This window comes from Chrysemys picta, chromosome 4, assembly GCF_011386835.1.
Source record: "Chrysemys picta bellii isolate R12L10 chromosome 4, ASM1138683v2, whole genome shotgun sequence".
In the NCBI taxonomy this organism is placed as follows: domain Eukaryota; kingdom Metazoa; phylum Chordata; order Testudines; family Emydidae; genus Chrysemys; species Chrysemys picta.
Window position 1 is genome coordinate 98,543,683 of NC_088794.1, and position 27,540 is coordinate 98,571,222.

The window sequence follows — 27,540 nt, forward strand, 5'->3', positions numbered from 1 at the left end:
AGCATTAGAACACAATCCATTATTACTTTATTATTCACAAAGATGAATGAAACTGAAGTAAAATTCCATTCCAACAAGTAAATAGGTAATTTAAAAAAATTATTTAATGAGTGATATGCAAATCCCCTACCTTTCATGAACCCTGCCTCTTTCATCACCTAAAGTAACTGTCACTGTGCTATTTTTGTTTAGGTCGAAATTTTCACGGTAAAAGTGGTAGTCAGGTGTTACCCAGCCAACCCAGACGGAAGATGGGTCTTGACCAGCAAATATTCGCACTGAGTAATAGTACTGAAAAGAGAAAAAGTGGTGTCTCAGTGACAGAAAACTGAATTGTATTTTGAAGACAAAAATAAGAAACATTCTTAACAAATACAGGAAGAGACCATCACGTATACAATGAGAAATTAAAAAAAAAAAAGCACAGCTAACTGTGCGTATTGCCTATGGTTTTAAAAAGTATGTTTCTGTAAAGCAGCTAAAATAAGCTCTGAAACATGAGAAAATGGTCTGCCCTTATATAGAAATACTACAGTTAGTAAAGTAGTAGTAGTACTAAAATAAAGAAGAAATAATCCACAATAAAGACAGGGTTTAGATGTATATTTAGAAACCTAAACATAGGCACCAAATTTTAAAAATTTGGCCAATGTGGATAAACACAAATAAAATCACAGGTAAGTATTTTCCAGGGATTTTCAACAGACCCTTTTAAAATGAGCATATTACCACGCAGCAAATATTATTAAGTAATGAAAAGCATAACTGAGCATATTTACTTACTGTTGTAGTGTGAAGAGCAGTTTCTTGGTTCTGTTTTCTAGAGGAAAAAAGCAGCATTGTAGTAATTTGATAGTTTAAAGAATTAAGTGACACTGTATTTTTTTTTTTAATACTTGAAATAAATTGCTCATATGGATTAGTTTCTGTTTGTTGGACACAGACTATGGTACTTTCAATGTCAATGGAATGCAACAAGCCTTTCTAGAAAAGATCAAGGAAGGAAGGTGATGCATACATGTTCATTTCCATTGACATGAGGAAGAACTGTAGAGAGAGAGATTTACAACAGCCAACCAAAGATAAATGGTCTTTTTCCTTCCCTGAGCATATTTATTGCTGCATTTGCAGTACACATGAACTAACAGGAGGAATGGAAATATGAAATGGGGTGGGGATTATATAATATAAATTCAAGATTAGAGGGTAAGTAAAAGATTCTGGCCTGGCTTTCAGAGGTGCTGAATCCCTGCAAATCCTGCTGATCTCACTGGGATTTTTGAGTGCTCTGCACGTCTCAAAGTCAAGCCAATAAATAACTAGAGCCCTCTTGCTACATTTCTTGGGTAGATTCTTGTTTAGATATCTAGTGCTCTGCAGCAAATTTTTGTTTTAAGGTTATTTAAACCTTCACATTTAAAATGTGGTGCTTTGTTAATAAATAAAGATCAGTAACATAAATCCTATAAAATTAAAGTGTGGGAGAGGAAAATGAATGGGAAGTACTATATGTAAAAAAAAAGAATAATGGAGAATTGTTTTTTAAATTTCGACTAGAAACCTACCACAAGATGATTAAATATAAATCTAACCTTTTTTGGAAAGCATCAGCAGATGCACTTGCCACACCAGTGCCATAGTTAAAGGATGAATGGAACTCAATGGGCATGCTCAAACGGCAATATATCATGTCTGCATTGCTGTTCTGTGTGCCAAATGTCTTGTGCGTCACTTTTAAGCAAGGTGGGCTGTCAAGGGTTCCATCGATTCTTGTTATCTAAAAATCATAAAAATAATATCAAATTCATTTATAAAACTGAGAAGCACATTATAGAAATTTTGTATTAATTCATGCTGAATTCAACTGACAAAGAATTAACATATAATGAACAGGTAGCTGTTTAAACTGTTTCATCATCACATGACAAAGTCAAGCCAAATGTCCAGTAGAGAAAAATCCAAGAAAGACAATTATTATTTGTATTGTTAATCTCATAATTCAAAAGGGTTTTTTTAGATTCTCACTTTAATTTTAATAGAGCGTCCCAATGACTTCTATCTTGGTGTACGGCCAAGGTGACGGAACAGGCCCTCAACATAAAAAGGCAGATAAAAAAGGTAAAAACCGAAAAGGTAGAAAATATAAATTTGGATTTCAAAATAGTTTAAAATAATCCACAGCTGGCATGCTTTGAGTAACTAAATGACTGTAGTGCACCAGTATGAATGAGTAATGCATACATAAAGAACAATAATGAACATCCACATGGGGTGACACTACCATAAATGAAGTGGGAGACAGACAAGGAGATCATCTGGAATTATCCAACATGGACTTGGTTAATGCAATCCTAGGATGCATCAGGTGAGATATTTCCAATAGCAATAGAGAAGTGTTGCCACCATTATACAAGGCAGTGGTGAGATCTCATCTGGAATACTGTGTGCAATTCTCATCTCCCATGTTTAAGAAAGATGAGTTCAAACTGAAACAGGTGCAGAGAAGGGCTAGTAGGATTATCAGAGGACTGGAGATCCTACCTTATGATAGGAGATTTAAGGAGCTTAGTTTGCTCAGATTAACAAAACAAAGGATATGGGGAGATATGATTGCTCTCTACAAATACATCAGAGGGATAAACACAGGGAGGAGGGGTATAATTCAAGTTAAGGGCCAATGTTCGCACAAGAACAAATGGACATAAATTAGCTATCAATATCAAGTTTAGGCTTGAAATTAGATGAAGGTTTCTAACGATTGGAGAGCAAAATTCTGGAACGGCCTTCCAAGGAGAGTAGTGGGGGGCAAAAAACCTAACTTGTTTTGAGCTTGATAATTCATGTACGGGGTGGTATGATGAGATTGCCTACAATAGTGATCAACGGATCGATGTCTAGTTGGCAGCCGATATCAAGCGGAGTGCCCCAGGGGTTGATTCTGGGGCCGGTTTTGTTCAACATCTTTATTAATGATCTGGATGATGGGATTAATTGCACCCTCAGCAAGTTCGCGGATGACACTAAGATGGGGGGAGAGGTAGATATGCTGGACAGTAGGGATAGGGTCCAGAGTGACCCAGACAAATTGGAGGATTGGGCCAAAAGGAATCTGATGAGTTTCAACAAGGACAAGTGCAGAGTCCTACACTTAGGAAGGAAGAATCCCATGCACCACTACAGGCTGGGGACCGACTGTGTGTGCCCTTGTTGTCAAGAAGACTAACGGCATATTGGGCTGCATTAGAAGGAGCATTGCTAGCAGATCAAGGGAAGTGATTATTCCCCTCTATTTGGCACTGGTGAGGCCACACCTGGAGTACTGCGTCCAGTTTTCGTCCACCTATTACAGAAGGGATATGGACAAATTGGAGAGAGTCGAGCGGAAGACAATGAAAATGATTAGGGGGCTGGAGCACATGACTTATGAGGAGAGACTGAGGGAACTGGGTTATTTAGTCTGGAGAAGAGTGAGGGGGGATTTGATAGCAGCCTTCGACTACCTGAAGGGGGTTTCCAAAGAGGATGGAGCTAGACTGTTCTCAGTGGTGGCAGATGACAGAACAAGAAGCAATGGTCTTAAGTTGCAGTGGGGGAGGTGTAGGTTGGATATTAGGAAACACTATTTCACTAGGAGGGTGGTGAAGCACTGGAATGGGTTATCTAGGGAGGTGGTGGAATCTCCATCCTTAGAGGTTTTTAAAGTCCGGCTTGACAAAGCCTTGGCTGGGATGATTTAGTTGGTGTTGATCCTGCTTTGAGCAGGGGATTGGACTAGATGACCTCCTGAGGTCGCTTCCAACCCTGATATTCTGTGATAATAGCATATGACTCATCTGTGACTGCTATTAGCAAATATATCCTATGGCCAGAGATGAGACCCTAAATAGGGAGGGATCTGAGTTATGACAGAGAATTCTTTCCCAGAAGTGTGGCTGGTGGGTCTTGCCCACATGCTCAGGGTGTGATCACCATATTTTGGTTTGGGAAGGAAGTTTCCTCCAGATCAGATTGGCAGAGACTCTGGGGTGTTTTTGCCTTCCTCTGCAGTGTGGGGCACAAGTCACTTGCTGGTTTGAACTAGAACAAATGGCGGCTTTTCTTGAAGTATTTACATCAAGATTTGAGGACTTCAGTAACTCAGCCAGAGGTTATGGGCCTATTATAGGAGTGGGTGGGTGAGGTTCTGAGGCCTCTGTACGACATCAGACTACACCATGATGGTCCCTTCTGGCCTTAAAGTCTATGAGTAATAGCCTTATATATTACCTGATGACAGTAAGTATTAGTGAAGATTTACAGTCTTGGCATCACTAAATCAACTGTTTAGAAACAGGTGTCTTCTTAACATGCAATGTTACCTCAATATGAGCATGATTTTTTGGCACGTTGACAAAAGTTGGTAAGCGTTTGCTAAACCACATAGCAACATCTCGGTTCATGTTGACAGCAAAAGGTTCAAAACCCTCTTGAAGGCCACACATTGTATAATACTTGAAGGTGCTGGCATTCATTCCAAGGTTCATACGGCCAATCTGAGACAGACCCAGTGAGCAAATTGGGACTAAACCTAAATAAATGATATTACAGAAAACAAAACACAATTTATCTAGAGAACACAAGCATTCATTTTGGATTCTATCCAATGTAAGTTTAACCTCAGTTCATTTAAGAATTAAGAAAGGTTAACATTCAGATACATGAATATGGGTGAAATTCATCTCTGTCATGAGGGCCCATGCAAGGCAACATCACTTCACTTAACCTCCCTTTTAAGGACTTAAGTGGGGCACAATTGCTGCATAGGGCTTTGTGTGGGATCTCTGCACCAGGATGAGTTTCATCCTTACTACCACATTTATGTAAACAAGCAGACCGTTATATCTGAAACAAACATGAAAATATGTGAACTTCAGAGGTGGATTTACAGTAAAACACAGGGTGCCCTGGCACGGGGCCCCCCAATGACAGGGGGCCCCAGGGCCAGGCAGTTGCAGGGGTAGAAACTTGGTCCTGCCGGCTCCTGGGGCTCCTGCTGCAGGCTCCGCACTCACTGGCAGCCAAGCTCCCCTCTTCCCCGCCTCCTCCCCTGAGTGGGGCCGCAGCGCCCTCAGAGGAGGCGGAGAAGAGGCGGGGGCAGGGCCTTGGGGAAGGGAGTGGAATCGGGGCAGGGTGGAGCAAAGGTGGGGCCCCCACACTCCTCCTACACATATGCCCTCCAGCCCCCTGCTGTGAGCTGCTCAGGGCAGGGGGCTGGGAGCACACCCACGATCCCAGCCCCTTGCCCTGACTCCTGCACCCCTCCCACATCCCCATCCCCACCCTGAACACCAAATGGGAGCTCCTGCACCCTCCCATTCCCACCTGCACCCCTCGCACCAAATGGGAGCTGCCCCAGGTAAGCGCTCCACACCCCAACCTCCTGCCCCAACCCTGAGCCCCCTCCCGCACCCTAACTCCTGGCCAGACTCTTCACCCCAACCCCCAGCCTGCTCCTGCACCCTAACTTCCTCCCAGACCCTGCACCCCAAGCCCTGAGTTCCCTCCCGCACTCTAAGTCCTGGCCAGACCCCGCACCCCAACATTTTTTTAAGTGTTCTTATCCAAAGCACTTTACAATAGTTAGCTAACATTACAAACAATATTTGGAAAGATCATTAAGTGGTCCGCCAAGACCCTCAGCGATTTTCAATTGGTCTGTGGAAAAATAAGTTAGACTACAAAAACAAGGTACCTCACTTTATTTTCATTTACTTCTTATTACTTATAGGAGGAGGATGAAGAAAAAAAGAATAAAAAATGGGGGTGGGGAAAGATAAGAGAGAATCTTCTTTTACTTGGCTGGGTCCCAGGAGGGGCCCCAAAAATGAAGCTGAGCACAGGGCCCCACTAACTCTAAATCCACCACTGGTGAACTTGAAGAGGTGGCTTAGGATATGTCTACAAAGGAAGATCCATAGTGGCTTAGGATATGTCTACTGCAAAGGAAGACCCATGGTGCCAAATCTGAGAGTCAGGCTCACAGGGCTCGGGCTGCAGGACTAAAAATAGCAGTGTAGATGTTCTTGCTCAAGCTGGAGCCTGGACTCTGAAACCCAGGATGGAGGTTGGATCTCAGAGCCCAGACTCCAGACTGAGTGGGAACATCTACACTGCTATTTTTAGCCCCACAGCCCAAGCCCTGTGAGCTCAAGTCAATTGACCCGGGCTCTAAGACTCAGTTGCCACAAGATTCTTTTTTTTTTTGAAGCATAAACATACATTTTGGGGTCTAATCATCAGGTTTGAAAAACCCAAGTTTACTTGAACCAGTCATTCAAATACAGGAAGGATCAACTCCATTCTTAATCATTCTGAGGCAAATACAACATATGTTCATACAGCTTACTGAATGGAGATATTTAAGGAGCAATATTAGTACTCAAGAGCATATCTGCTCAGTGTGGACATTAAAAATCTCTCCTCTACCCAGCATTATTAGTTCTTTTTATAAAAATATAAATGATCCCCACAACTCCTAAATATCATTAGCTCCTCCCCTCCACATAAGCCAGGGATGGGCAAACTATGGGCCGGATCCAGCCTCTCAGACTTTGCATCCGGCCCGCAGGATTGCCCCCTGTGGTGTTGCGAGCCTGGCGCTGCTCTCAGAAGCGGCCCCCGGGCGGGGTGGGCAGAGAGCTCCGTGTGCGTTGCCCTTGCCTCCAGACACCCCCCCCCTCCACAGCTCCCATTGGCCGGGAATGGGGAACTACAGCCAATGGGAACTTCGGGGGAGGTAGCTGGAGGCACGGCAAGGGCAGCACACGCAGAGCCCTCTGCGACCCCTTCCCCAGGGGCCACAGCACTTCCTGGAGGGGCGCGGGGCCAGGGACAGGGCAGGCATGCAGGAAGCCTGCCCTGGCCCCAGTGCGCACCGCTGCCACCCCAGAGCCGCTTTAGATAAGCGTCCCTGGGCTGGAGCTCAAACCCCGCCTGCACCCCACCCCCCAACTCCCTGCCCTAAGTCCCTGCCTGCACCTTGCACCCCTCCTGCACCCCAACTCCCTGCCCTGAGCCCCCTGGTACACCCCACACCCCTCCTGCACCCCAGCCTCCTGCCCTGAGCTCTATGCTGCACCCTACACCCCTGTGCACCCTGAGCCCCTGCCGCACCCCACACCCCTCCTGCAGTCCACACCCCTGCCCTGAGCCCCCTCCTGCACCCCTTCTGCACAACAACCCCCTTCCCTGAGCATCCTCATACACCCCGCACCCCTCCTCTGCCCCAATCCCTTGCCCTGAGCCCCTTCCTGCACACCACACACCCCCTACACCCCGCACTCCCTCCCGCACCTCAACCCCCTGCCCCGGCCCTGCATACAATTTCCCCACCCAGATGTGGCCCTCCACCCAAAAAGTTTGCCCACCCCTGACATAAGCTCTGCCCCTTCTCTCCGAGGTGCCTAGACCAACACAGAGGTGAGAGACCACTCAGTCCCAAGGGTGCTTTCTGTGGGGAGGAGATGGATCCCTGCAGGTGTGGAGTACAAGAGGGCAGAAAGTCCATTCACCAAAGCAGGTTCCACTGTATCCAAGTTCACTATTAGCAATTGCACTGTAAGGTAAATACCTAAAATAGCTGGCTATTTTAGGTAGCAATTTAATTTTCAGTATATTTAGAATGTATATAAGAGAATATACGTGGTTTTATTTTCTCTCCAGAAACATTCTTTTAAAAACTAAGCTTGCTTTAAATCTCGAATATTCTGAGCTACATATAAACCCTATTATTCTTAACAGATCAAAGCCCCAATTAAATTTGTTTGCCTTTTAAAATGTTGTATTCATAACTGTTGGTAGAATGGAACAAAACAAAAGCTTAAATTATCAGGCAATTTAGAAAAACAAGATAAGAGACCGTATAATACTAAGAGCGTTTTGTAACTTTTGGGTGGGCTAGAGTTCACTTCATTGCCCTTCTTTCTAGTGCCTAAAAAAACCCAACTCCCATAGAAAAATATCTGGAGACCCAGAATTGAATCTCTAAGGATTTTCAGCAAGGATTGCACAGGGTCAACCTCCCCACATTCAAGTCCCAAAAAGAGCTAACAAAATGAATTTAATTAAATAACTATAATATCTTATGATGTAAAAAATAACTTTTTTAACATAACATGGCTATTTCATACTCCACAGACATTATCTTCACAGTTATACATAAAACATAAATAAAGAAAACAAATTAAAATCTGAACAGTTCAGTCCCCACAGAAACACAGTGAGAAGAAACTGAGTTCCCAAAAGCTTAGGTTGAGTTCACCTGAGTCTCAGTTACAGTCTTTGATCACAAAATCTACACCATCTGCTCAGTCTAAAAAACAAAACAAAACAAAAACTTCCCTCCACTTGCTTGTAGGAATCTTCTGTTGGAATCCATGCAGACTCTTCCTCTTCCTCTGCTGAAATCACAGTTAACCAGCCAGCTAACTGATTAACCAACCACTCAGTTAAGTATGATTAAAAAAAAAACCCTGCTGCAAAATGCTTCAGAGTTAGGGACAACAGCCTGCTTTCTGCTCCTGGCCTCAGCCTCTCCCAACTCACACAGAGCAGGTGGCCCTTTGTAAAGCAGCTGCCCTGACCGCTTGCCCTCATGGAGTCTGACCCCAGCAACAGAGAACCTACTGGAGCATACCCCAAGCTACCACACCCAATTCCAGAAGCTTCTGGGTGTGGAGTGCTTAATCTGCCTAGCAACAATGACCCAGACACAACTCACGCCTACCTCCCCCGCCCATGGGTCTCTTAAAGAGATATCTCCCTATTAGGCACATGCGTTACACTGTTGGCTGGCTTTGTAAATCCTTGAGAAAAATGGTTTATTATTGAAATATCAGGCATACAAGGCTTACAAATTCAGGCCTACAAGGCTTTATGCTACATTGAGTAGATACTCACACCCATATTTAGGTCTGATTTTTAAAATATACAATATGTGCTCTTGGTAAGTTATATATATATAGACACATATTGAGATCCTAACCCTGCGAACACTCAGACACTTGAGAAACTTTACTCAAATGAGTAGTCCCATTAAAATCTACACAGACATTTTCCCAATATTGTCATTTCTGATGGCCGAACATGATGTCTCAACATGTCTGTATTTGTCATTCTAATAGCTATTTCTTTAGAAATAGGCTGCTGACTGTTCCATCTCTCCAAGAACAGAGAACATTGGGGAACCACAACTGAAAACTCTCTCTCCCATTCCAGCAGCAGAAATACTACAGCCATGGAGTCAGAGTGAGAGCTAAGGGGAAGGCTGCTGGTGGTTCTCTCATCTACTAGAGAGTTTCTTCTGGTGGGAAGAAAGGGGACAGGTGGCTTGTACTCCAAACTCTGGCAGCACTGATCCTCATTGGGAAGTTGCTGCCCCTCCTCCCCCATCTAATATTAGGTAGGTGTGAGGAAATTCAGATAACAGTTACCTCACTCTCACTGAGTCATTCAGAACATATTGCTCAGGCAGGATAAGAGGGAAAATCCTCTCATTGGTCAATAACTAGTTAAAAAACAGGAAACAAAAGGTAAGAATAAATGGCCAATTTTCAGAATGGAGAGAGGTAAATAGCGTGTTCCCCAGGGATCTGTACTGGGATCAGTTCTGTTCAACACATTCATAAATTATCTGGAAAAAGGGGTAAACAGTGAGGTGGCAAAGTTTACAGATGATACAAAATTACCCAAGATAGTTAAGTCCAAAGCTGACTGCTAAGAGTTACGAATGGATCTCACAAAACTAGATGACTGGGCAAAAGATATGGCAAATTAAATTCAATGTTGATAAATGCAAAGGCCTAAATTAGCTATTACCATTCACGAAAGACATCTTGGAGTCATTGTGGATAATTTTCTGAAAACATCCACTCAACGTGCAGTGGCAGTCAAAAACGCTAACAGAATGTTAGGAACCATGAGGAAAGGGATAGATAAGAAGACAGAAAATATTACAGTGCCACTATATAATTCCATACTATGCCAACACCTTGAATACTGCAAGCAGTTCTGGTTGCCCCACTGCAAAAAAGATATATTAGAAATGGAAAGGTACAGAGAAGGACAGCCAAAAATGATTAAGGATATGAATCAGCTTCTATATGAGAAGAGATTAAAAAGGCTGGGACTGTTCAGCTTGGAAAAGAGATGACAGAGAGTATATGATGGAGGCCTATAAAATCATAAATGGTGTGGAGAACTTGAATAAGGAAGTGTTATTTACCCCTTCACATAACACAAGAGCCAGGGGTCACCCAATGAAATTAATAGGCAGCAGGTTTAAAACAAACAAAAGGAGGTACTTCACAATGAACACAATGAACAGTCAACTTGTGGAACTTGTTCCCAGGGGTTGTTGTGAAGGCAAAAACTATAACTGGGTTCAAAAAAGAATTAGATAAGTACATGGAGGATAGGTCCATCAATGACTATTATCCACGATGGTCAGAGATGCAACCCCATGCTCTGACTCCCAGATACTGGGACTGGATAACAAGAGAAGGTTACTCACCTTGTGCAGTAACTGAGGTTCTTCAAGATGCATGTTCCTGTGGGTACTCCACTTCAGGTGCATCCCAGCACCATTGTTCGAAGATTTGTGGTAGCAGTGTCCATGCAGCTAGTGTGCGCGCAGTAGGCATCTCGCGGTGCCATTGGTGCTGTCTCTAATGGTGCCGTTGGTGCTGCGTCTAGTGCGCACATGACCCGAGCCCTTCAGTTCCTTCTCTACCACAGAGTCCTAGTGGTGAACTCCAAAGTTGAGGGGAGGAGGGTGGGTAGTGGAGCACCCACAGGGACACACATCTTGAAGAACCTCAGTTACTGCACAAGATGAGTAACCTTCTCTTCTTCTTCGAGTGCTGTCCCTGTGGGTGCTCCACTTCAGGTGACTGTAGAGCAGTGCCCCTCAGAAGGCAGGAGGAATTTCGGGTTCATTTGAGTGATAGAGGAAAGTATGGTTTGGCCAACTATGATGTCAGCCCTGGAGTCTTGAGTGATTGCATAGTGCTCAGTGAATGTGTGGTCAGAGGCCCAAGTGGCTGCCCTACAAATCTCTCATATTGGAACATTGTTGAGGAATGCGATCGAGGTAGAAACAGATCATGTGGAATGTGCTCTAATGTGTGTAGGAGGATCTGTATTTCAAATACAATAGCAGTATTGAATGCATATGGAGATCCATTCAGACAATCTCTGAGTGGATATTGCACAGCCTTTTGAATGCTCAGTAGCAGAAGCGAAAAGTCTAGTAGATTTCCGGAAAGGGTTTGGTCCTTTTCAGGTAAAATGCTAACGCTCGCCTGATGTCCAAGGTATGCAAGATGGTCTCTGTTGGAGTCTCATGAGGCTTGGGATAGAACATAGGAAGATGGATTGGTTGGTTCATATGAAAGGATGATATTACCTTCAGTAGAAATTTTGGGTGCAGACATAGTGTGACCTTGTCTTTGAAGAATATTGTGCAGAGGGGATGACCATGAGCACTCCGATCTCACTCACCCCTCTTGCAGAAGTAAAGACAACCAGAAAGGCCACTTTCATTGATAAATGAAACAGGGAACAGGTGGCTAAGGGTTCAAATAGCAGTCTGGTAAGGCATTTCAACACCAGATTGAGGTCCCAGGCCGGGGTAGCTTGGTGAACTTCTGAGTAAATGTTCTGGAGACCCGTGAGGAAATGTTTACTAATTGGGTGCGCAAAGATTGAGTTTCCCTCAATCTCATGATGGAACACAGTAATGGCCACAGGATGGACTTTGATGAAGCTCATTGCTAAACCCAAGCATTTCAGCTCCAGAAGGTATTCCAACACTAATGCACCCACTTCAGTGCCCGTTTCAGTGGCACTATGGAGGCCGTCAAGTGTTTTTCTTGACACCAGGCAGAGAATCTCTTCCATTTTTGAAGGTAAGTATTATGCGTGGTCACTTTCCTGCTGTTTAGTAAAATGTGTTTAACTTGTTCTGAGCAGGCTAGATCACCATGATGGAACCATGTAGGAGCCATGCTTGTAGGTGGAGTTTCTCCAGATTCGGGTGAAGAGTGTGACCATTGTTCTGAGACAGCAGGTTCAGTTGATGAGGGAAAGCTCGAGGGGCACATATCGCCTTGCGCATCAGGTAAGGGTACCATGCTTGTCTGGGCCATGTTGGGACTATGAGTATAATTTTGGCCTCATCTGTTCTTGTGTATCACGCGTGATATCACTGGAATCGGTGGGAAAGTGTACATGAGGTGTGCATCCCATACGATGAGAAAAATGTCCCCCAATGACCAGAGTTCCATTCCTGCTCTTGAGCAGAACATTGCGCATTTGCTGTTCATTTGGGATGCGAACAAGTTGACAAAGGGAGTGCCCCACTGGTGGAAAATGGAGAGCAAAACTGTCCCATTCATTTCCCATTCGTGGTCTCAAGAGAAGTACCTGCTTAGCGTGTCTGCCATCGCGTTCTGGCAGCTGGGAAGGTAAGAGGCTGAAATGTTTATGTTGTGGTGTTTGCACCAGTTGCAGTTTCATGGCTTTGGTGCACAGCGAGTGAGATCGAGCGCCCCCTTGTCGATTGATGTAAAACATGCAGGTAATTTTTTCAGTCATGATGTGAATTGATTCGTTCTTTATGTGCGATGGGAAGTGTCTGCAGGCATTGCAGACCACGCATAGTTCTAGTAGATTGATGTGTAAATGAGTCTCCACAGGAGACCATTTGCCTTGAACCGTGTGCAGGTGTATATGGGCACCCCAGCCTATCAGCAAGACGTCTGTCTTGATAATTATTGAAGGGGTTTCCTGTTGGAACAGGATGCCCATGCATACATTTTCTGGTCTTGTCCACGGTGTAGAGAGTCCAGGACATAGGGTGGTACTGTAAGTCACTTGTGCAGGCTGTGCTTGCTGGGTATGTATACCGAGCTCAGCCAGCCCTGAAGGCAGCTGTAGTCTTGCGTGTCGTACCACAAACCTTGTGGCTACCATATGTCCTAGAAGTTGCAGGACAGTACGAGCCGGTATTTGGAGGCTGACTCTTACCTCTGAGATAAGTTTGTCAGAGTTGAATCTGTTCAGGGCAGTGATGCCTTGGCTTCTATGGCATCTAGATGTGCCCCGATTAAGTCCAGTTGTTGGTCAGGAACTAGAGTGGATTTTCTTTCATTCATCTGTAATCCTAGATACCTGAATAGTGTGATCATCGTCTGGACTAGGTCCAGTGCTTCTTGTTGACTTGGGCCTTTTAAAAGGCAATTGTCCAGATAAGGGAAAATCCTTATTCCCTGTTTGCGTAGATGTGCCGCTACTACCGCTAGGGTTTTGGATAAAACTCTTGGTGCGGTGGATAGGCCAAAAGCTAGTACTCTGTACTGGAAGTGTTCATGTCCTACTCTGAAACGCAGGAATTTCCTGTGACTGGGATGTATAGTAATATGAAAATAAGCATCTGGAGATCGAGGGCTGAAAACCAGTCCCCCTTTTGCAGCACTGAAAGTACTGTGCTCAGTGTCACCATTTTGAACTTTTGAATGTTGAGTTTCCTGAGATCCAAGATAGGTCTCCATCCCCCATTCTTCTTATGGGCCAAGAGGTAGTGGAAGTAGAACCCCATCCCCATGTATTGAGAAGGTACTCGTTCCACAGGACCTCGTTGTAGAAAATGATCGACTTCTTGCAGTAACAGGTGCTCGTGAGAAGGGTACCTGAAGAGGGATGGGCAGAGGGATAGGGTAGGTGGTCGGGAGGTAAAGAGGATGGTATATCCTGATCGTACAGGGGAAAAACCGGGGCTGGGATTGTGTTGGAGGCACACTGTTGTAATCTTTAAAGCTGGTGAGAGCAAAGGTATGGCGGGCTGGCTGCACCACACACGGATGTAGCTGGGAGTGACTCGCATGCTGGAGGCTGTTTATGAGCAGTCCGTGTTGGAGGCTACATCAGCAATGCATTGTAAAGTGCACCCCAGGTCACAGGGCAGGAGTGACACAGCTAGTCATTGGTATGGATTGTACCTTGGTATGACACAATTTTAATTAGCTTAATATTATCTGTATTAACTCTCAGAAGGGTGAAACTAAAATCTGTTTCCTTATGGATATTTTACTTTCCTACATCATGCATATGCGATTTGATCAATATGCACAGACCTTCAGTAATGCATTTCTTGACCCCCTCCCCCTGCCATACATGTATATATGGAAGCTGATCCTGAAAATCCTTACTACTATGGGTTCCTTATTCATGAATAATGGACCTAAGAACCACCACATTATAGGAACTTTACAGATATTTGTTAAGTGCTCAAGGTCCATTGAGAGTCTAGCAAGCTGGACTATACATTGATCAAACTTATTTCACTTTTCAGTGAAAAACTAGAATGAAAACGTTAACATTGTAATGTAATTTGATTGACAATAATCTTCATTGATTAACATGAAAGTCATAGAGCCATTTTGGAAAATGTTTATCGAAAATAAATCTTTGTAAAGAATTTAAAAGAACAAATTGAACATACGGTTGTCCCCAAAATTGCTTTCATTGTACAAGCCCTCACTTTCTACTAAAATTTGTAAGTCTAGTTCTCACTGTCATACAATAAAATATCAAAGTGGTTCAAGTTTATTTTTTCATGTGATATGCCCACTAGCCCCTGATCTGGGAGTACATTGTTTTCTTTAACATTTTATCTAATTAAGTTTAGTTATTTATCATTGCTGATTTGTGGTTGTTTGTTCTTACCATTATTCCTGGTGAAAGGGATGGTTCAGTACTGCAAGTTGTTTGAAACCCATTTTTCTATTTGCAGATTAGGGCTTGCAGAACCTTTTCACCACAGTGCCCTCTAAAGAATTAATTATCTTTGACTTAAAGTTCAGGCTTTACTTTGCAACATAACAAGACTACTAGCCGATAACTGCCCTTGATCCTCAGGAAACACCAAAAGGACTAGGCTTGGGCCATTCAAGCACAAGGAGCCAACACATTCATTTGGCCAACAAAAGACTAGATGGGCAACAGCACTGGATTCAACAGCAAGTAAGTTTCCTCATTGTTTCTCACTTAGGTGAAAGCTTGGAGATGCTCTGTCAGAGCTGAGGGCCAAGTATATGAGGAATCCCCAACCATGAAATGAGAAGAGGCAGAATCATCTGTAACAATACAATTTCAGACTTCTCAATTCATTTTAAATCTGTAGTACAACATAATTTTCTCCTAATTTTTCTTATACGCTTGCAGTGTAACTTTAAAAACAATAGGATTCAACTTACCCTTTTCTATTTCAAAGTCAGCAAAGGCAAGTTCTGAACCTTTATTGGTTATAAGCAATTCCCCATTCAGAGTAAAGATCATGGACTTATCATCTAAGTTTATCATACAACCAACAACATCTCCTGGTTGCCAGTTTCGTCCAAAGAATCCACTGCCTAGATGCCAACGCTGGCCCTGAAAAAGAACAGAGACTCAGAAATAAAAGTACAGCACACCCGATTTGCTGCTAGAGAGATTCAAAGCAAGGGGGAAAAAAAGGGAAGCCAAGACACATTGCCAGTCAGTGGACCTATATTGCATATGATAATAGGTTAATAAAATTCTAAATAAGAAAATATATCTTAATATATATGAATAATTTGTAAATCTAAGATATAATTTTAATGAAATAATTTCATCAGTGGTGGGACCCTACTCTTAGTTCTTTGTTTTTATCTACTGCTTTTCATACAGAGATCTCAAAAACATTCATGAACATGAAAGAATTAAGCCCCACAACACTCCTTTGAGGTACTGTAGGCTAGTATCTTCCCTATTTTTATATGGGGACACTGAGGAACACAGACATTAAATAATTTTCATATAGTGACACTCAACTCCTGTGAATATTAATGTGCTAAGCATCCTTTATGTTTGTTGTGAAGTGACATTTGCCTGAAAAGAACTGCCTTATCTGAATAAACTGCATTTTGTTCATTTTGACTTGAAACAGAGTCCTTTCCATGAATTACATGGAATCCAAGAAGATAAACGTAACAGAAGTCTGTCTCTGTAGAAGTAGCCACAGTGTGTAGAATCAGAACATATAGAACATGTAGCTCAGACAGTAAAAACATTTACATGAATTTCAGAATTTACAAAGGGTCTGCTCAAGTCACTATCATTACAATGTTACTGTGTAGCCTATTCACAACTACAAACAAACTCATTTAAATTAAATTTTGTAAAGAAATTTACTAACTCTGCTGCCTTCAAACACAAATGCTTGGTCATCAGCTCCCAATTCTATGTCCGGCCGGCAGCCTGGCCTTGCCCAGCCAACACGCATATCTCCACCCGTCACAGCTTCAAACTCAAAGTACCACTTTCCAGACGTCACTGCATAAGACTGTTCTACTCTGAAGAAACGTATCTTGTCAATTCTGACTTTTTCCACAGTTTGGTCAGCTGTGAAAAAGAGAAAAAAAGTTAGAATGAAATATTAGAACTGAAAATGCCAATGTTTAACTTTCCATCTGTCTCAGTGCTGAAAGAAATAATTATTTATTATGGACATGGCTGAGAATGGTACTACTGTTGTGTTGGTCCCAAGATATTAGAGAGACATAGTGGGTAAGGTAATATATTTTATTGGACCAACTTCTGTTCGTGAGAGACAAGCTTTCACAGTTACACAGAGCTCTTCTTCAGGTCTGGGTGTTTGCATTTTATATTAAAAAATATTCCTATAGATTTATTTACAAATATGTTTTTAAAACACAAAGAAGTATACACACAAGCTTTATAAATCCTTCCTGTAAATATTAATAACAGAGAGACATCGAGCCATGATCAAGCTAAATGATCCACAATTTAGTACAGTATAAAAGCTACACCAGATTACAAATTCTAGTTCTACAACTGAATGATTGTGTAAGAAACTTTGGTGGGTAACATAAGTCTATTTCCCAAGGAACAGCCCCAAGCACAAAGCTGCATGGGAATAGAGACTTCCTACATTTGAGCAAGACTGTTGCTGTAAATTGTACATAATTCTGTGGAGCACATTACTAAACCTTAGCTGATAGCTCCAGCTATAGGAATAATAGGGCCTGCTCCTTCTCCCACTGAGTCAATAGAATTTTTGCAAAAGTTCCATTGACTTCAGTGGGAGCAGTATCAGGCCCAATGATATATCTAGGAAACATAAAACTGATCCTCATAAGTAGTAATTTAGTGTATTTAGAGTTTTTTTTTTTAAATAAAAATATTTTACATCAAGAAATAATAACATGATTAAGTAAATGTAGATTAAAATAAATTAATCCATTCCACAATTAAAGGTAAAATCCTGCTTCCATTGAAGTGGATGGTAAAACTCCCACTGGACTTTCAAGGATGCAGGATTGAGCCTTTAAAAAGCAGTCAGAGATGACTTTGAAAGGAAATAAAAATTGGGCTTCTTTATGTAGCATAAAACGTATCAGAGAGATTTTGATTTTTTTCAAAGTATGTTTTTTCCTGCTTGTGTTTTTTACCGCACCACTCCACCCACATTAAACACATTGTGTTTTTACCCCCACCCATATTAAAATTCAGGCCCAGTCTAGGCTGGAAGACTCATTGATTACTGCCAAGCCAGAAAACGGTGGCATCACCAGAGCAAAGAGTGAAAGCTGAACATTTAAGAGCGTAAGGGTGTTTTAGACAGAATGTTTAACATTCTGGTTTTGTTTGTTGATGTTAATATCTATTTAGTTTATGTAACTAACATTTTGGCTAAAGGAAGCCTTTAAAATTCAACATCCTGCCCTTCAATTAAAGTTTTATGGCTTGTAATAAGTATCCCTTAGATGTCCTAGATATCATATAAAGAAAATAGAGCCCAAATGTGACATTCCTTATAAGTCTAAAGCAAAAAAAAAAGAAAGGGGGGGGCAGAAAAAAGTCTTTAAAAAACAAATATACACATATATTTCCTTCTACATTACAAAGAAGCAAAAGAGCACACTTCCACTGTTTTTGACTGCCTTAGCAGATCATGGAAGAATTTAATTTTAATACAATGACTTCTAAATGAAAAATCAGTAGTTCCAATAGTATTGCAGGTTTTACAAAACAAAGGCACATGGTATAAGCCAATTAAGTCTAGGAAGTTCTGATTTTATATAATCATCCAATCAGAAGGATTAAATATTTTCAATAAATTTGTTCCTTGTAATTATAGGTTAAAATAATTCACTTGAAAAAATGTATTTACTTTGCCACAATACTGAAAGTTATTATGCAAAACATTTTAGATATAAGCTACTTTCTCAAACAGTGATTTACATATTTTCCCTAACGCATTAAATAATTCTGTGAAGGAGAAATTACTCACCTGGTGTAGTAACTGGATTTCTTCAAGATATGTCCCCCTATGGATGTTCCACTTCAGGTGTAAATGTGCCCCACGCATCTTTGTTCAAAGATTTTCAGTAGCAGTGCCCATTTATCCCACACAAACATTCCAGACATTTTTGTGCCTTGTACTGAAGCTATATAGAACTGTGCACGTGAACCTCCCTCAGTTCCTTCTCTACTGCAAAGTCCCACAAGATGAAACTCTGAAGTAGAGGGGAAGGAGGGTGGGTAGTGGAGTGGGATACACATCTGCAGTAATTAGAGTTTTTTGAGAAGGTGAATAACCTCTCCTTCTTCGAGTAGTGACCCTCTGGGTGCTCCACTTCAGATTACTCCCGAGACGTGTCCGTGAAAGGAGGATGAAATTTTGAAGTAGGATCTAACACTGAAGACAGAACTGCATTGCCAACCACACTGTCTGATCTGGAAGCATGAACCATGGCATAGTGTTTGGAGAAGGTATGCACTGAGGTCCAAGTTGTAGCTTTACAAATCTGTGCAACTGGAATATCTTTCAATAGTGCCATAGAAGTAGCCTGGGATTCTGTAGAATGGGCTTGTATGCTAGGAGGAGGTTGAATACTGACAGTACCATAACAAGAGATACACCCTGAGTGTCTTTGAGTGAGAACTGTGGGTCCTTTGGTCTTTCTGTAAATGGAACAAACAGTCTGTGAGACTTTCTAAATGGTTTGGTTCTGTCCAGACAGAAGACTAGCACCCTTCTGACAGCCAAAATATGGAGGACCACTTCCTCCCTGGGCTGGTGTGGCTTTGGGAGGAAAAAAGGAAGGTGAATAACTTGATTAATATATGGTGTCAAGTATCAGGAGGTAGCTGTGTTAGTCTGTATCCACAAAAACAACAAGGAGTCTGGTGCCACTGGTCTCCTTGTTGTTTTTGATTAATATACAATTTGGAAGATACTGTAAGTAAAAATTTAGGAGGTGGTCACAACAAAACTTTTCCCTGAAGAATACTGTAAAGGGAAGATCTGCCATTAAGGCCCCCATTTCACTGACTCTGAGTGGAAGTGATGATCACCAAGAAAGGCATCTTCATAGGCAGATGAAGTAGGGACAGGTTATTCAAAGGGAAGTTTCATAAGGCAATTAAGGTCAAGGTTTAAATCCCATATAGGGCTTGGCTCTCTAATCTGCAGAAAGATTCATTAACCTCTGGATGAAACTTGCCATCATGGGGTAGGCAAACACTGAGAATCCCTCTAGAGAAGAGTGAAAGGCCATGGCAGCCACCAAGTGAACCTCAACAGAACTCATAGAATTAAAAAACGGTCAGGTCTTTCCAACAAGTAATCAAGAACCACAGAGAGGGAACAGGTGAAAACTGTTGCTGGACACACTGGTGATGAAATCTTGCAGCTTTTTTAGGTAATTATTTTGCATAGATATCCTGCTGTTTAATAATACCTGTTGTTCTGACGTGCAGGAAGTCTCTATCCCTGAGAGCCATGAGGAGCCAGGCCCTGAGTCAAAGAATGTTCAGGCTGGGATGAAGAGTCAACCAGAATTCCAGGATAGCAGATGAGGAGTGGTCGGGAGGTGTAATGCTGGGCAGGAAGCCTGACAAATCAAGAAAGGGCATCATATTTTTCAGCCCATTTGGTGCAATTAGAATCAGTCTGGCTCTGTTCAGCTGCTTCAAGAGGAGAGGTGTGGGTAGATGTGCATAGAGAAGGCTGTGTCTCCCAAGAATAAGAAATGTATCCTCTTGAGACTGATGATCCAGTCCTCCCCTCAAGCAGAATTTCTTGCATTTCTTTGTTAGCAGCAGTTGCAGAGAGGTCCACCTCTGGGAACTTTCAGGTTAGAAATATGTGTCTAAGAGTGCAAGGGTAGAGTTCCCATTCATAATCTTGTGAGAAGTGCCTGCACAAATTGTCAGTCATGGTGTTCTGAATGCCTGGAAGGTAAAGGCTGAGATGAGGATGTGATTGGCTGTACTCCAGTTCCATATGTTGCTTTGACACAAATGAGGGGGGAATCTCGCCGTCCCTAGCGATTTGTGTAAAACATGCAGGCTATGTTGTTCACCAAGATTTTTATGGATTGGCCCCTGATGAATAGAAGAAAGTGTAGATAGGCATTCCTGACTGCTCTTAATTCCAAGAAGTTGATGCAGAGATAAGCCTCTTGGACAAATCATTTGACCTGGATGCTGTGTTTGTCTAGGTGCACTCCCCACTCCACAAGAGTTGCATCCATAGTTATGGTGACACTTGCCTGTGGATTCAGAAAAGAGTTTAAGTCAATCAAAGGGGAGGTCTTCCATCGTATTTTGGATCTTCATAGAAAAGCTGTACAGAGGCAGCTGAGAGGCTTGATGTATGACGACAGTGGTGATTGATTGAGCTGCAGGGTACACCTAGGGAGGCTTTCAATGCGGTCCTCGCTAAGAGGTGACCTTTGTCTATCATGGCCTTGAACTGGTCTTGATGTCTGTCAGGAAGGTGTTCAATAAAGGTGTTGAATTTACCATAATTTGTGTGGTTGTACTTTGCCATCAGAGCCTGGCAATTTGTGAGCCTGAATTCTGCAGGGTTGCAGAAGAGTAGCTCTTGTGAAATCAAGTCACTTTTGTCCTGACCATATGGTGTAGACTTTGCATGGTGCTGTCTGCCACACTCGTTGACCACTTTCACAACTAAAGAATTTGGTTGTGGGTGGGAGAAAAAAACCTCTGAATTATTAGGTAGAACATAGTACTTTTTGTCTGCCCATTTACACGTATGGGATGCCATGGTATGAGTCTGCTTCATTTAATGGTAACACTACTTCTGCGGAAGCTGTCAAATGTAACATGTCCAAAAGTTTATGCTGCAACTTAGGCCTCCTCTAAAGGAATTTTGAGTGAATCAGTGATAAGCTTATTCTGTTCCTGAACATGCTTGAAGTTGTCTGCCAAAATAGGTGGTGCGATCATTACAGCCTCATCTGGCCCTGATGATGAGATATTTGTTTGTCCACTCTGGCCTTTTGCTCCTCAAAGTTTCCTCCTGATGCTCAGGCTACTGAGAAGGAAGGGATAGAACAGGTCATTATCTTTTTTTATGCTCCCCATGGGAGTATCTCAGAGCTCTCAAGAACTACTGGCAATAAACAGCCATAGGTCCCAATATGCCCACTGAGGGGGACCATAGGGTGAAAGAGGGGGCATCCACTGCTGATCAAACCAGTGAGATGGGGCACGAGATTGATTCTTCCTTGGAAATTTCCTTTCTGGGTAGGTGATGGGGGAGATGTCCCTTCTGTGGTAGATAAGAGATCCCTGGACAGAGCTCTAAGAATCAGAGGAATCATCCTTAGCATTGTCCAGAGGTGGGTGAACAACAAAATTGAAGATAGTTGCCTGCCTGACATGGTTTGTATCTCCCTGGTACTTGAGAAAGATGAGGTCTCAGTGTCCCAGCAGATCTGGGTACCACCAAACATTCAGTACCCATTAACAATGGAGACTCCAGCTCATCTGAAACAAGCACGTCTTTTGAGTATCTGATCTCCAGCACTACTGAGTGAACCTGAGCTGAGGTTAAAGACTGCAAACAGCAGTGATATGGAGGGTGCTGACTGTTTCACAGACACTGATTGCTTTGGTCGAACACGTCTGGTGTCTGATGTCAGTCCAAAAATGTTGATGGCTTATAGTGCTTAGCAGTATGGGATACCAGTTTAGGTACCAATGGTAGCACAAAGGAATCCATATATGATACTGATTTCTTTAGTGCAAAGCATTTAGAATCTGTGCTGGAGAGATCATGTTTGGTCAACACCAAGGACACTTTTGGTACTGAAGTATACTTGGTTCCATTGATCCTGGAGGAACTGGAAGTCTTTGATGAGCACCCAGTACCAGAAATGTTGGAGCCTCAATGATATTCCCTCTGTGACCTGACATCTTCAGAATGGTCAGTCTCTGAAGTGACTTAGATTTCTTTGAAGAAGGCTCTCTGGTGGGAGAGCTGGAACTCTTCCTCAGAGCCTTTTTTGATACCCTTCTCTCACGAAGATTCTAGTGAGCTGTATACAGAGGTGGATAGGGCACTAAGTGCACTCAAAGGCCGTGGTATGAAGGGGATCCTCTGAGCCTGGATCTAGGCTGGTCTGAGGACTTTCCCCATCATCAAGAGTCTAAATTTGATTTCCCTGTTTTTTTTCTAGATCTGCTTTTAAGAGATGTGGCAATCTTATAGTTATTAGGGACATGGGTGTCTCCCAAACAGTGGAGGCACTGAGAATGTCCATTGCTAACTGGGATGAACTCCCAGTATGAGAGGCAGTCCTTGAAGTCTGGGTGTCTTGGTATACCACAGCAACAACAACCCCCAAGGAGAGTCCCTCTGGCATAAGCAAGGGAAGTGGGGAGGGGAGCAAAAATACCTCTTAGTCAAATAAAAAAAATATCAAATCATAAAATTAACTAAATTAAGTAACTACACCAACACTAAGGCTAAATTATAATCTGAAAGCAAACATGCTAGATGCTCAGTCTCTGGCCATAAGACAGTTCTATATCTTCTCGGTGTGGAGCACAAAGATATCGTGAGAGTGTGCACAAGCTGAACAGGCACTGCTACTGAAAATCTCCAATCATAAGTGCATGCAACACCTGAAGCGGAGCACCCATAAGGACACTACATGAAGAAGAATTAGTATTTACTAGACATACCTAGTTCTTGGTCTGGTGGCTCAATATTATATCCATAACCAGCAAAAGTCCGAACAGCTTCACGAAGACTGTCTCTATTTGATTTTTTAGTACGTTCATCTAATAATGCATATGGCACCAGTCGGGGATTTCGTTTGCTCTTAAGGTCCTAAAAAGAAGTCACAAGAAAGTATTTAAAGGAAATTGTGTTTTAAACTTCACACAACATGTATGTAATGAGATACAGTCAATATTAACTTATACTCTTTCTTTTCTGCATAAAATATAGGCTTAGGGGTCTTTCTCCCTCCCCCCCCCCAACATAAAAGTCATAGTTACATCATAAATAAAAGGCATTTTTATAAATATAAATGCTAGTAAATACAATACTTAAACACAAAAGTCAGCAACTGTTACTACACATAAAACAAGAATGAGGGGAATTAAGGAAATATGTCCCTGAGAAATTTTATAATTAACTGAGTAACTATAGTGTTACTAGTTTAAAAGAAAAACTAATCTCTCTCAAGCCCTGATCCTACAATTAGATCCAAGCAGGTGGTCCATGCAATCTATGGACCAACTGCATGATCAAAGCCTATTAAAGTTTTTCATATATTAGATGCAGTACATGGTACAATCTATGTTTATATTTTCCTCATATCTAACATCCAACAGTGATTCAGAAATAGTACTTTAACTATGCTCAAACTCATCAGTTCTACAACTTTCAAATGTCACTGACAAAGTGGTTCTTACCTGCTGAATGCCATAGGTCCATCCTTGTTTTATTCTGTCTTTTGCCCAGACATTATGTGCATTCTCTGCAAGTTTATCAACTAAAACTTCTTGAGAAGGTAACAATTTCACTTCAGAAAGATCTAGAGGGGCAGGTTTATACCCATTTGACATCATGTAACTATAACCCAATAAAAACAATAGTAAGAGTGAAAATTATTTTGGAAAATTTAAAAACAAACTTTAAAAAATACATTTTTTTCCCACAAGGATGGAATTCTTAAATTTTCCATATGGCATTTAGTGTGATTTTCTCCTCTGCCTCCATCCCTCACTCCCCATTTATTTGTGGAATCCATTCTAAGTTATGACAAGACCCATGACATGGAAGCTCTGTGAGGCAGACACTCTAATTTGCCACCAATTTGTACAGCACCTACTTCAATGGGACCCAAATCCTTGCTTGGGTCCTTAAATAGCTGCTGTAAAACAAATAACAAAATGTTATATACTGTGCTTTTTAGCAGAAATTTAGATTTATATGTTTATATTTTAAACATTAGAAGATATATTTATATTTTGAACATTTCTGTAATGTTTGACTTGAAGATTAATGATATTTTTTTTAAAAAATCATGTAAGTTGTAGAACGGGGCAGGCAACCTATAGCACGCATGCCGAAGGTGGCACTCACACTGCCTGGGTCCTGGCCACCGGTCTGGGAGGCTCTGCATTTTAATTTAATTTTAAATGAAGCTTCTTAAACATTTTAGAAACCTTATTTACTTTTCGTACAACAATAGTTTAGTTATATATTATCGACTTATAGAAAGAGACCTTCTAAAAACCTTAAAACGTATTAGTGGCACGCGAAACCTTAAATCAGAGTGAATAAATGAAGACTTGGCACCCCGCTTCTGAAAGGTCACCGACTCCTGTTGTAGAATATAGATTGTATTTCAATTAATATGCTTTCTATTCAAAAACACTAGCATCTAATGATTATATATTTTAATGGCTTCATATATAACTGAGTAAAATAAATAAAACCAAGTATTTTAAGACATCTTCTGAGTTTTCTGTAGAGTATTATGTTTAAAATATAGTTTAAATATATCAAAGGGTTTGAAGACCTTATGTAACGCTGACAGACCCGGTCCTCGGCAGGCACGCTCAAACCAGGGATCTCTGTAGCTTAGTACATGAGCCTCTACAGCAGGGATCGGCAACCTTTGGCACGCGGCTCGCCAGGGTAAGCACCCTGGCGGGCCGGGACAGTTTGTTTACCTGCTGCATCCACACATTCGGCCAATCGTGGCTCCCACTGGCCGTGGTTCACCGCTCCAGGCCAATGGGGGTGGCGGGAAGCGGCGGCCAGCACATACCTCGGCCCGCGCCGCTTCCCGCAGCCACCATTGGCCTGGGACTGCAAACTGATCCTTGCTCTATAGCATAAGCTAAAAGGCAACTGGCTGTTAGCTAAGGCTGTAGAGCAGACTCATTTTATCTCTCTCTCTAAGTGGTCTCGGTGCCATTAGATGGTATAGGACACCACACCCAGAAGGTGTGTAGGTTACACTTACACAACAAAACAGTCACTGAATAACATGAATATTTTGTCTTTGCAGGACTGGGCCACTAATATACAAGCAGTCACTCAAAAAACCTCACAGTAAGAAACTTCCACTGACCTCAGTGAAGCCTCATATTCTAGCAAGCAGTTTAGAAAAAGATTAAAGCCTTTTGTGCTACAAATTAAACCATAGCCTAGAGATACAGTATAGTGCCAAGGTACTTTACCTTGCACAAACCACCAATCTACTAAAGTGTTTCTCATATGAATCATACATATGACTAACACAGACACAAACTGGCTTTTAGTTTATTGTAGAAAGGAATAACATCAAAAGAGTTTTTCCATTGCTGAAAAATGCTTTTGGCAATTAAAATCTTGGAAAAGGTTTCCTTCACTAATATCAAATGGTTCAAGGCCATCTCCCACAACAAAGAATTGCTGAATTTACTGCTCTCTTCAGAATCATAAACTTATTCTTCCCATGTAGAGCAGAATTCATTCATTTTGCTTACTGCACATGTCACTTTCCTATGCCAGAAAGAGTGACCTGTGGAGAATGACTGCAGCTTTGTCTTCGGGATTTTGCAAATGGATGGCAACTTTAAATTGTGTCAGGAATGTTATGGTATTACCATCAGCAGAGGCTGAAAAAGAGATGTGCTGAAGCAGCATGTTCCCTGCACCATCTTTGCCACTTTTGGGGCTGTGCAGGTTGCTTGAAGGCCCTTGAGTGGAAGAGACACTGTGGCAGCCTTACACTAATTCAGCTTCTCCATTTTCAGACTTTCAGCCACCAGTGGCCCTATCCTCAAATCAGTAGTGAATTCAGCTCATTGAGGGTTTAGAGCAAGAAGAAAATAAAAATAAAACTACTCCATTAAAGTTCAGAGAAAGCCTCCAGCAAAGAATTGTACTCTACTATACAATCATTTGGAAAAGACCTTTTCAAAGGCAAATGCCTTAAAGGAAACTTGTCCTTGCCTAGAACACTAAAGGCCTGATCTTGAACATATTTATCCCCATGAGTAATCCATATGTGTACATGTTTGCAGGATTGTGTCCCAACTTCCTAAAAGTTATCTTCAACTCTTTTTAATACTGAAGAAGTGTTTATTACTATTGTTGATGCGAAGTACCATAAAAAAGGTAAGTATGCTGAGAATACCTAATTAATGCATAATATTGAATTGTGTTTTCCCAGTGTTGCATAATAATTTGAGTATTATCTAGATGTCTTTCTTACGTAATTTAATTATTACTGGTTATATACATTGATTTAAATATCAATAGAGGTAGATTACTCTTGTCTTTGTACATTTTTGTATACAGTACAATACTTTTACCCAAAATGAAAAAGCAAATGGAAAATGGAGACAGTTATATGGAAGAGGAGTATACCCTTTTAAGTACAGAACAGTATCATCTACTATATTTTGCTACAAGATAAAAGAAACTTTCTATTCTGGGGTTAAACAAGGCTAACATCACAAGATAAAAAGAGTATGCTAGTTCAATATAGTCACCAATGCATGGCTATTTTTCTCACAGCCACTCCACAAGGTGACATAATACAGCAAGATTGGCAGTCAGCAATCATCAGTGGCCAGCTGCTGGAAACAAAAATTTGCTGTTGCAAGTCAGCATTCATGTGCCCAGGCAGTCTGTATATGTGAAACTTTCATACACCTAGAGTGAGCATTATCAGCTGAAAATAAATTTCTTAAAATAATGTTTACCAAAACAATTGCAAAGACTATTGTATGTTTAAGTAACACAAAAATAATTAATAATTATAATCAATTGATGATAATTATTGTTAAAATACATACTTTTTAGGAAGCTTTACTTTCTTAAGATCTTCCTCAGCTGCTAGATTAGCATGAACAATATGACATCCAAGGGCCAAAAGAGTTCTATAAAGATGAAAAGTTGTTTGTTGTAAAATATAATGAAGTTACAGCTCCTATCAGGTGTTAAAGAAAAATATAGCAGTCTCTTAAATTATTTTGTGTTATTAGTAATTTTTCATATTTGAAACACTTCAAATGTACTTCTAATTTAATTCCAGATTTATAGACTTTGGAAAAATGAAGACTTTGATTTAGCAAAAGTCAGCAGAAATAGGATTACAAAATGAAATGAAGGACATTAGCATCAAAGTAAAA

At 41.5% G+C, this 27,540-nt stretch overlaps 1 protein-coding gene across 21 annotated transcripts in view; it reads right to left on the bottom strand.

The window, feature by feature from the left end:
* Positions 1 to 27,540, bottom strand: part of RYR3 (ryanodine receptor 3) — a 561,484-nt gene that overhangs the window by 309,135 nt on the left and 224,809 nt on the right. For all 21 annotated transcript variants that reach the window (XR_010601063.1, XR_010601064.1, XM_065595380.1 and 18 more), the window contains 9 exons: positions 27,205 to 27,288; positions 23,821 to 23,980; positions 23,083 to 23,230; positions 16,256 to 16,461; positions 15,294 to 15,468; positions 4,359 to 4,567; positions 1,593 to 1,777; positions 784 to 820; positions 131 to 291 (listed from right to left, as the gene is read on the bottom strand). Coding sequence is in view for 19 of the 21 variants with exons in the window: in XM_065595380.1 (XP_065451452.1) it covers positions 131 to 291; positions 784 to 820; positions 1,593 to 1,777; positions 4,359 to 4,567; positions 15,294 to 15,468; positions 16,256 to 16,461; positions 23,083 to 23,230; positions 23,821 to 23,980; positions 27,205 to 27,288 (1,365 nt within the window). In the remaining 2 variants the exon portion in view is untranslated. The remainder of the gene's footprint in view (positions 1 to 130; positions 292 to 783; positions 821 to 1,592; positions 1,778 to 4,358; positions 4,568 to 15,293; positions 15,469 to 16,255; positions 16,462 to 23,082; positions 23,231 to 23,820; positions 23,981 to 27,204; positions 27,289 to 27,540) is intronic.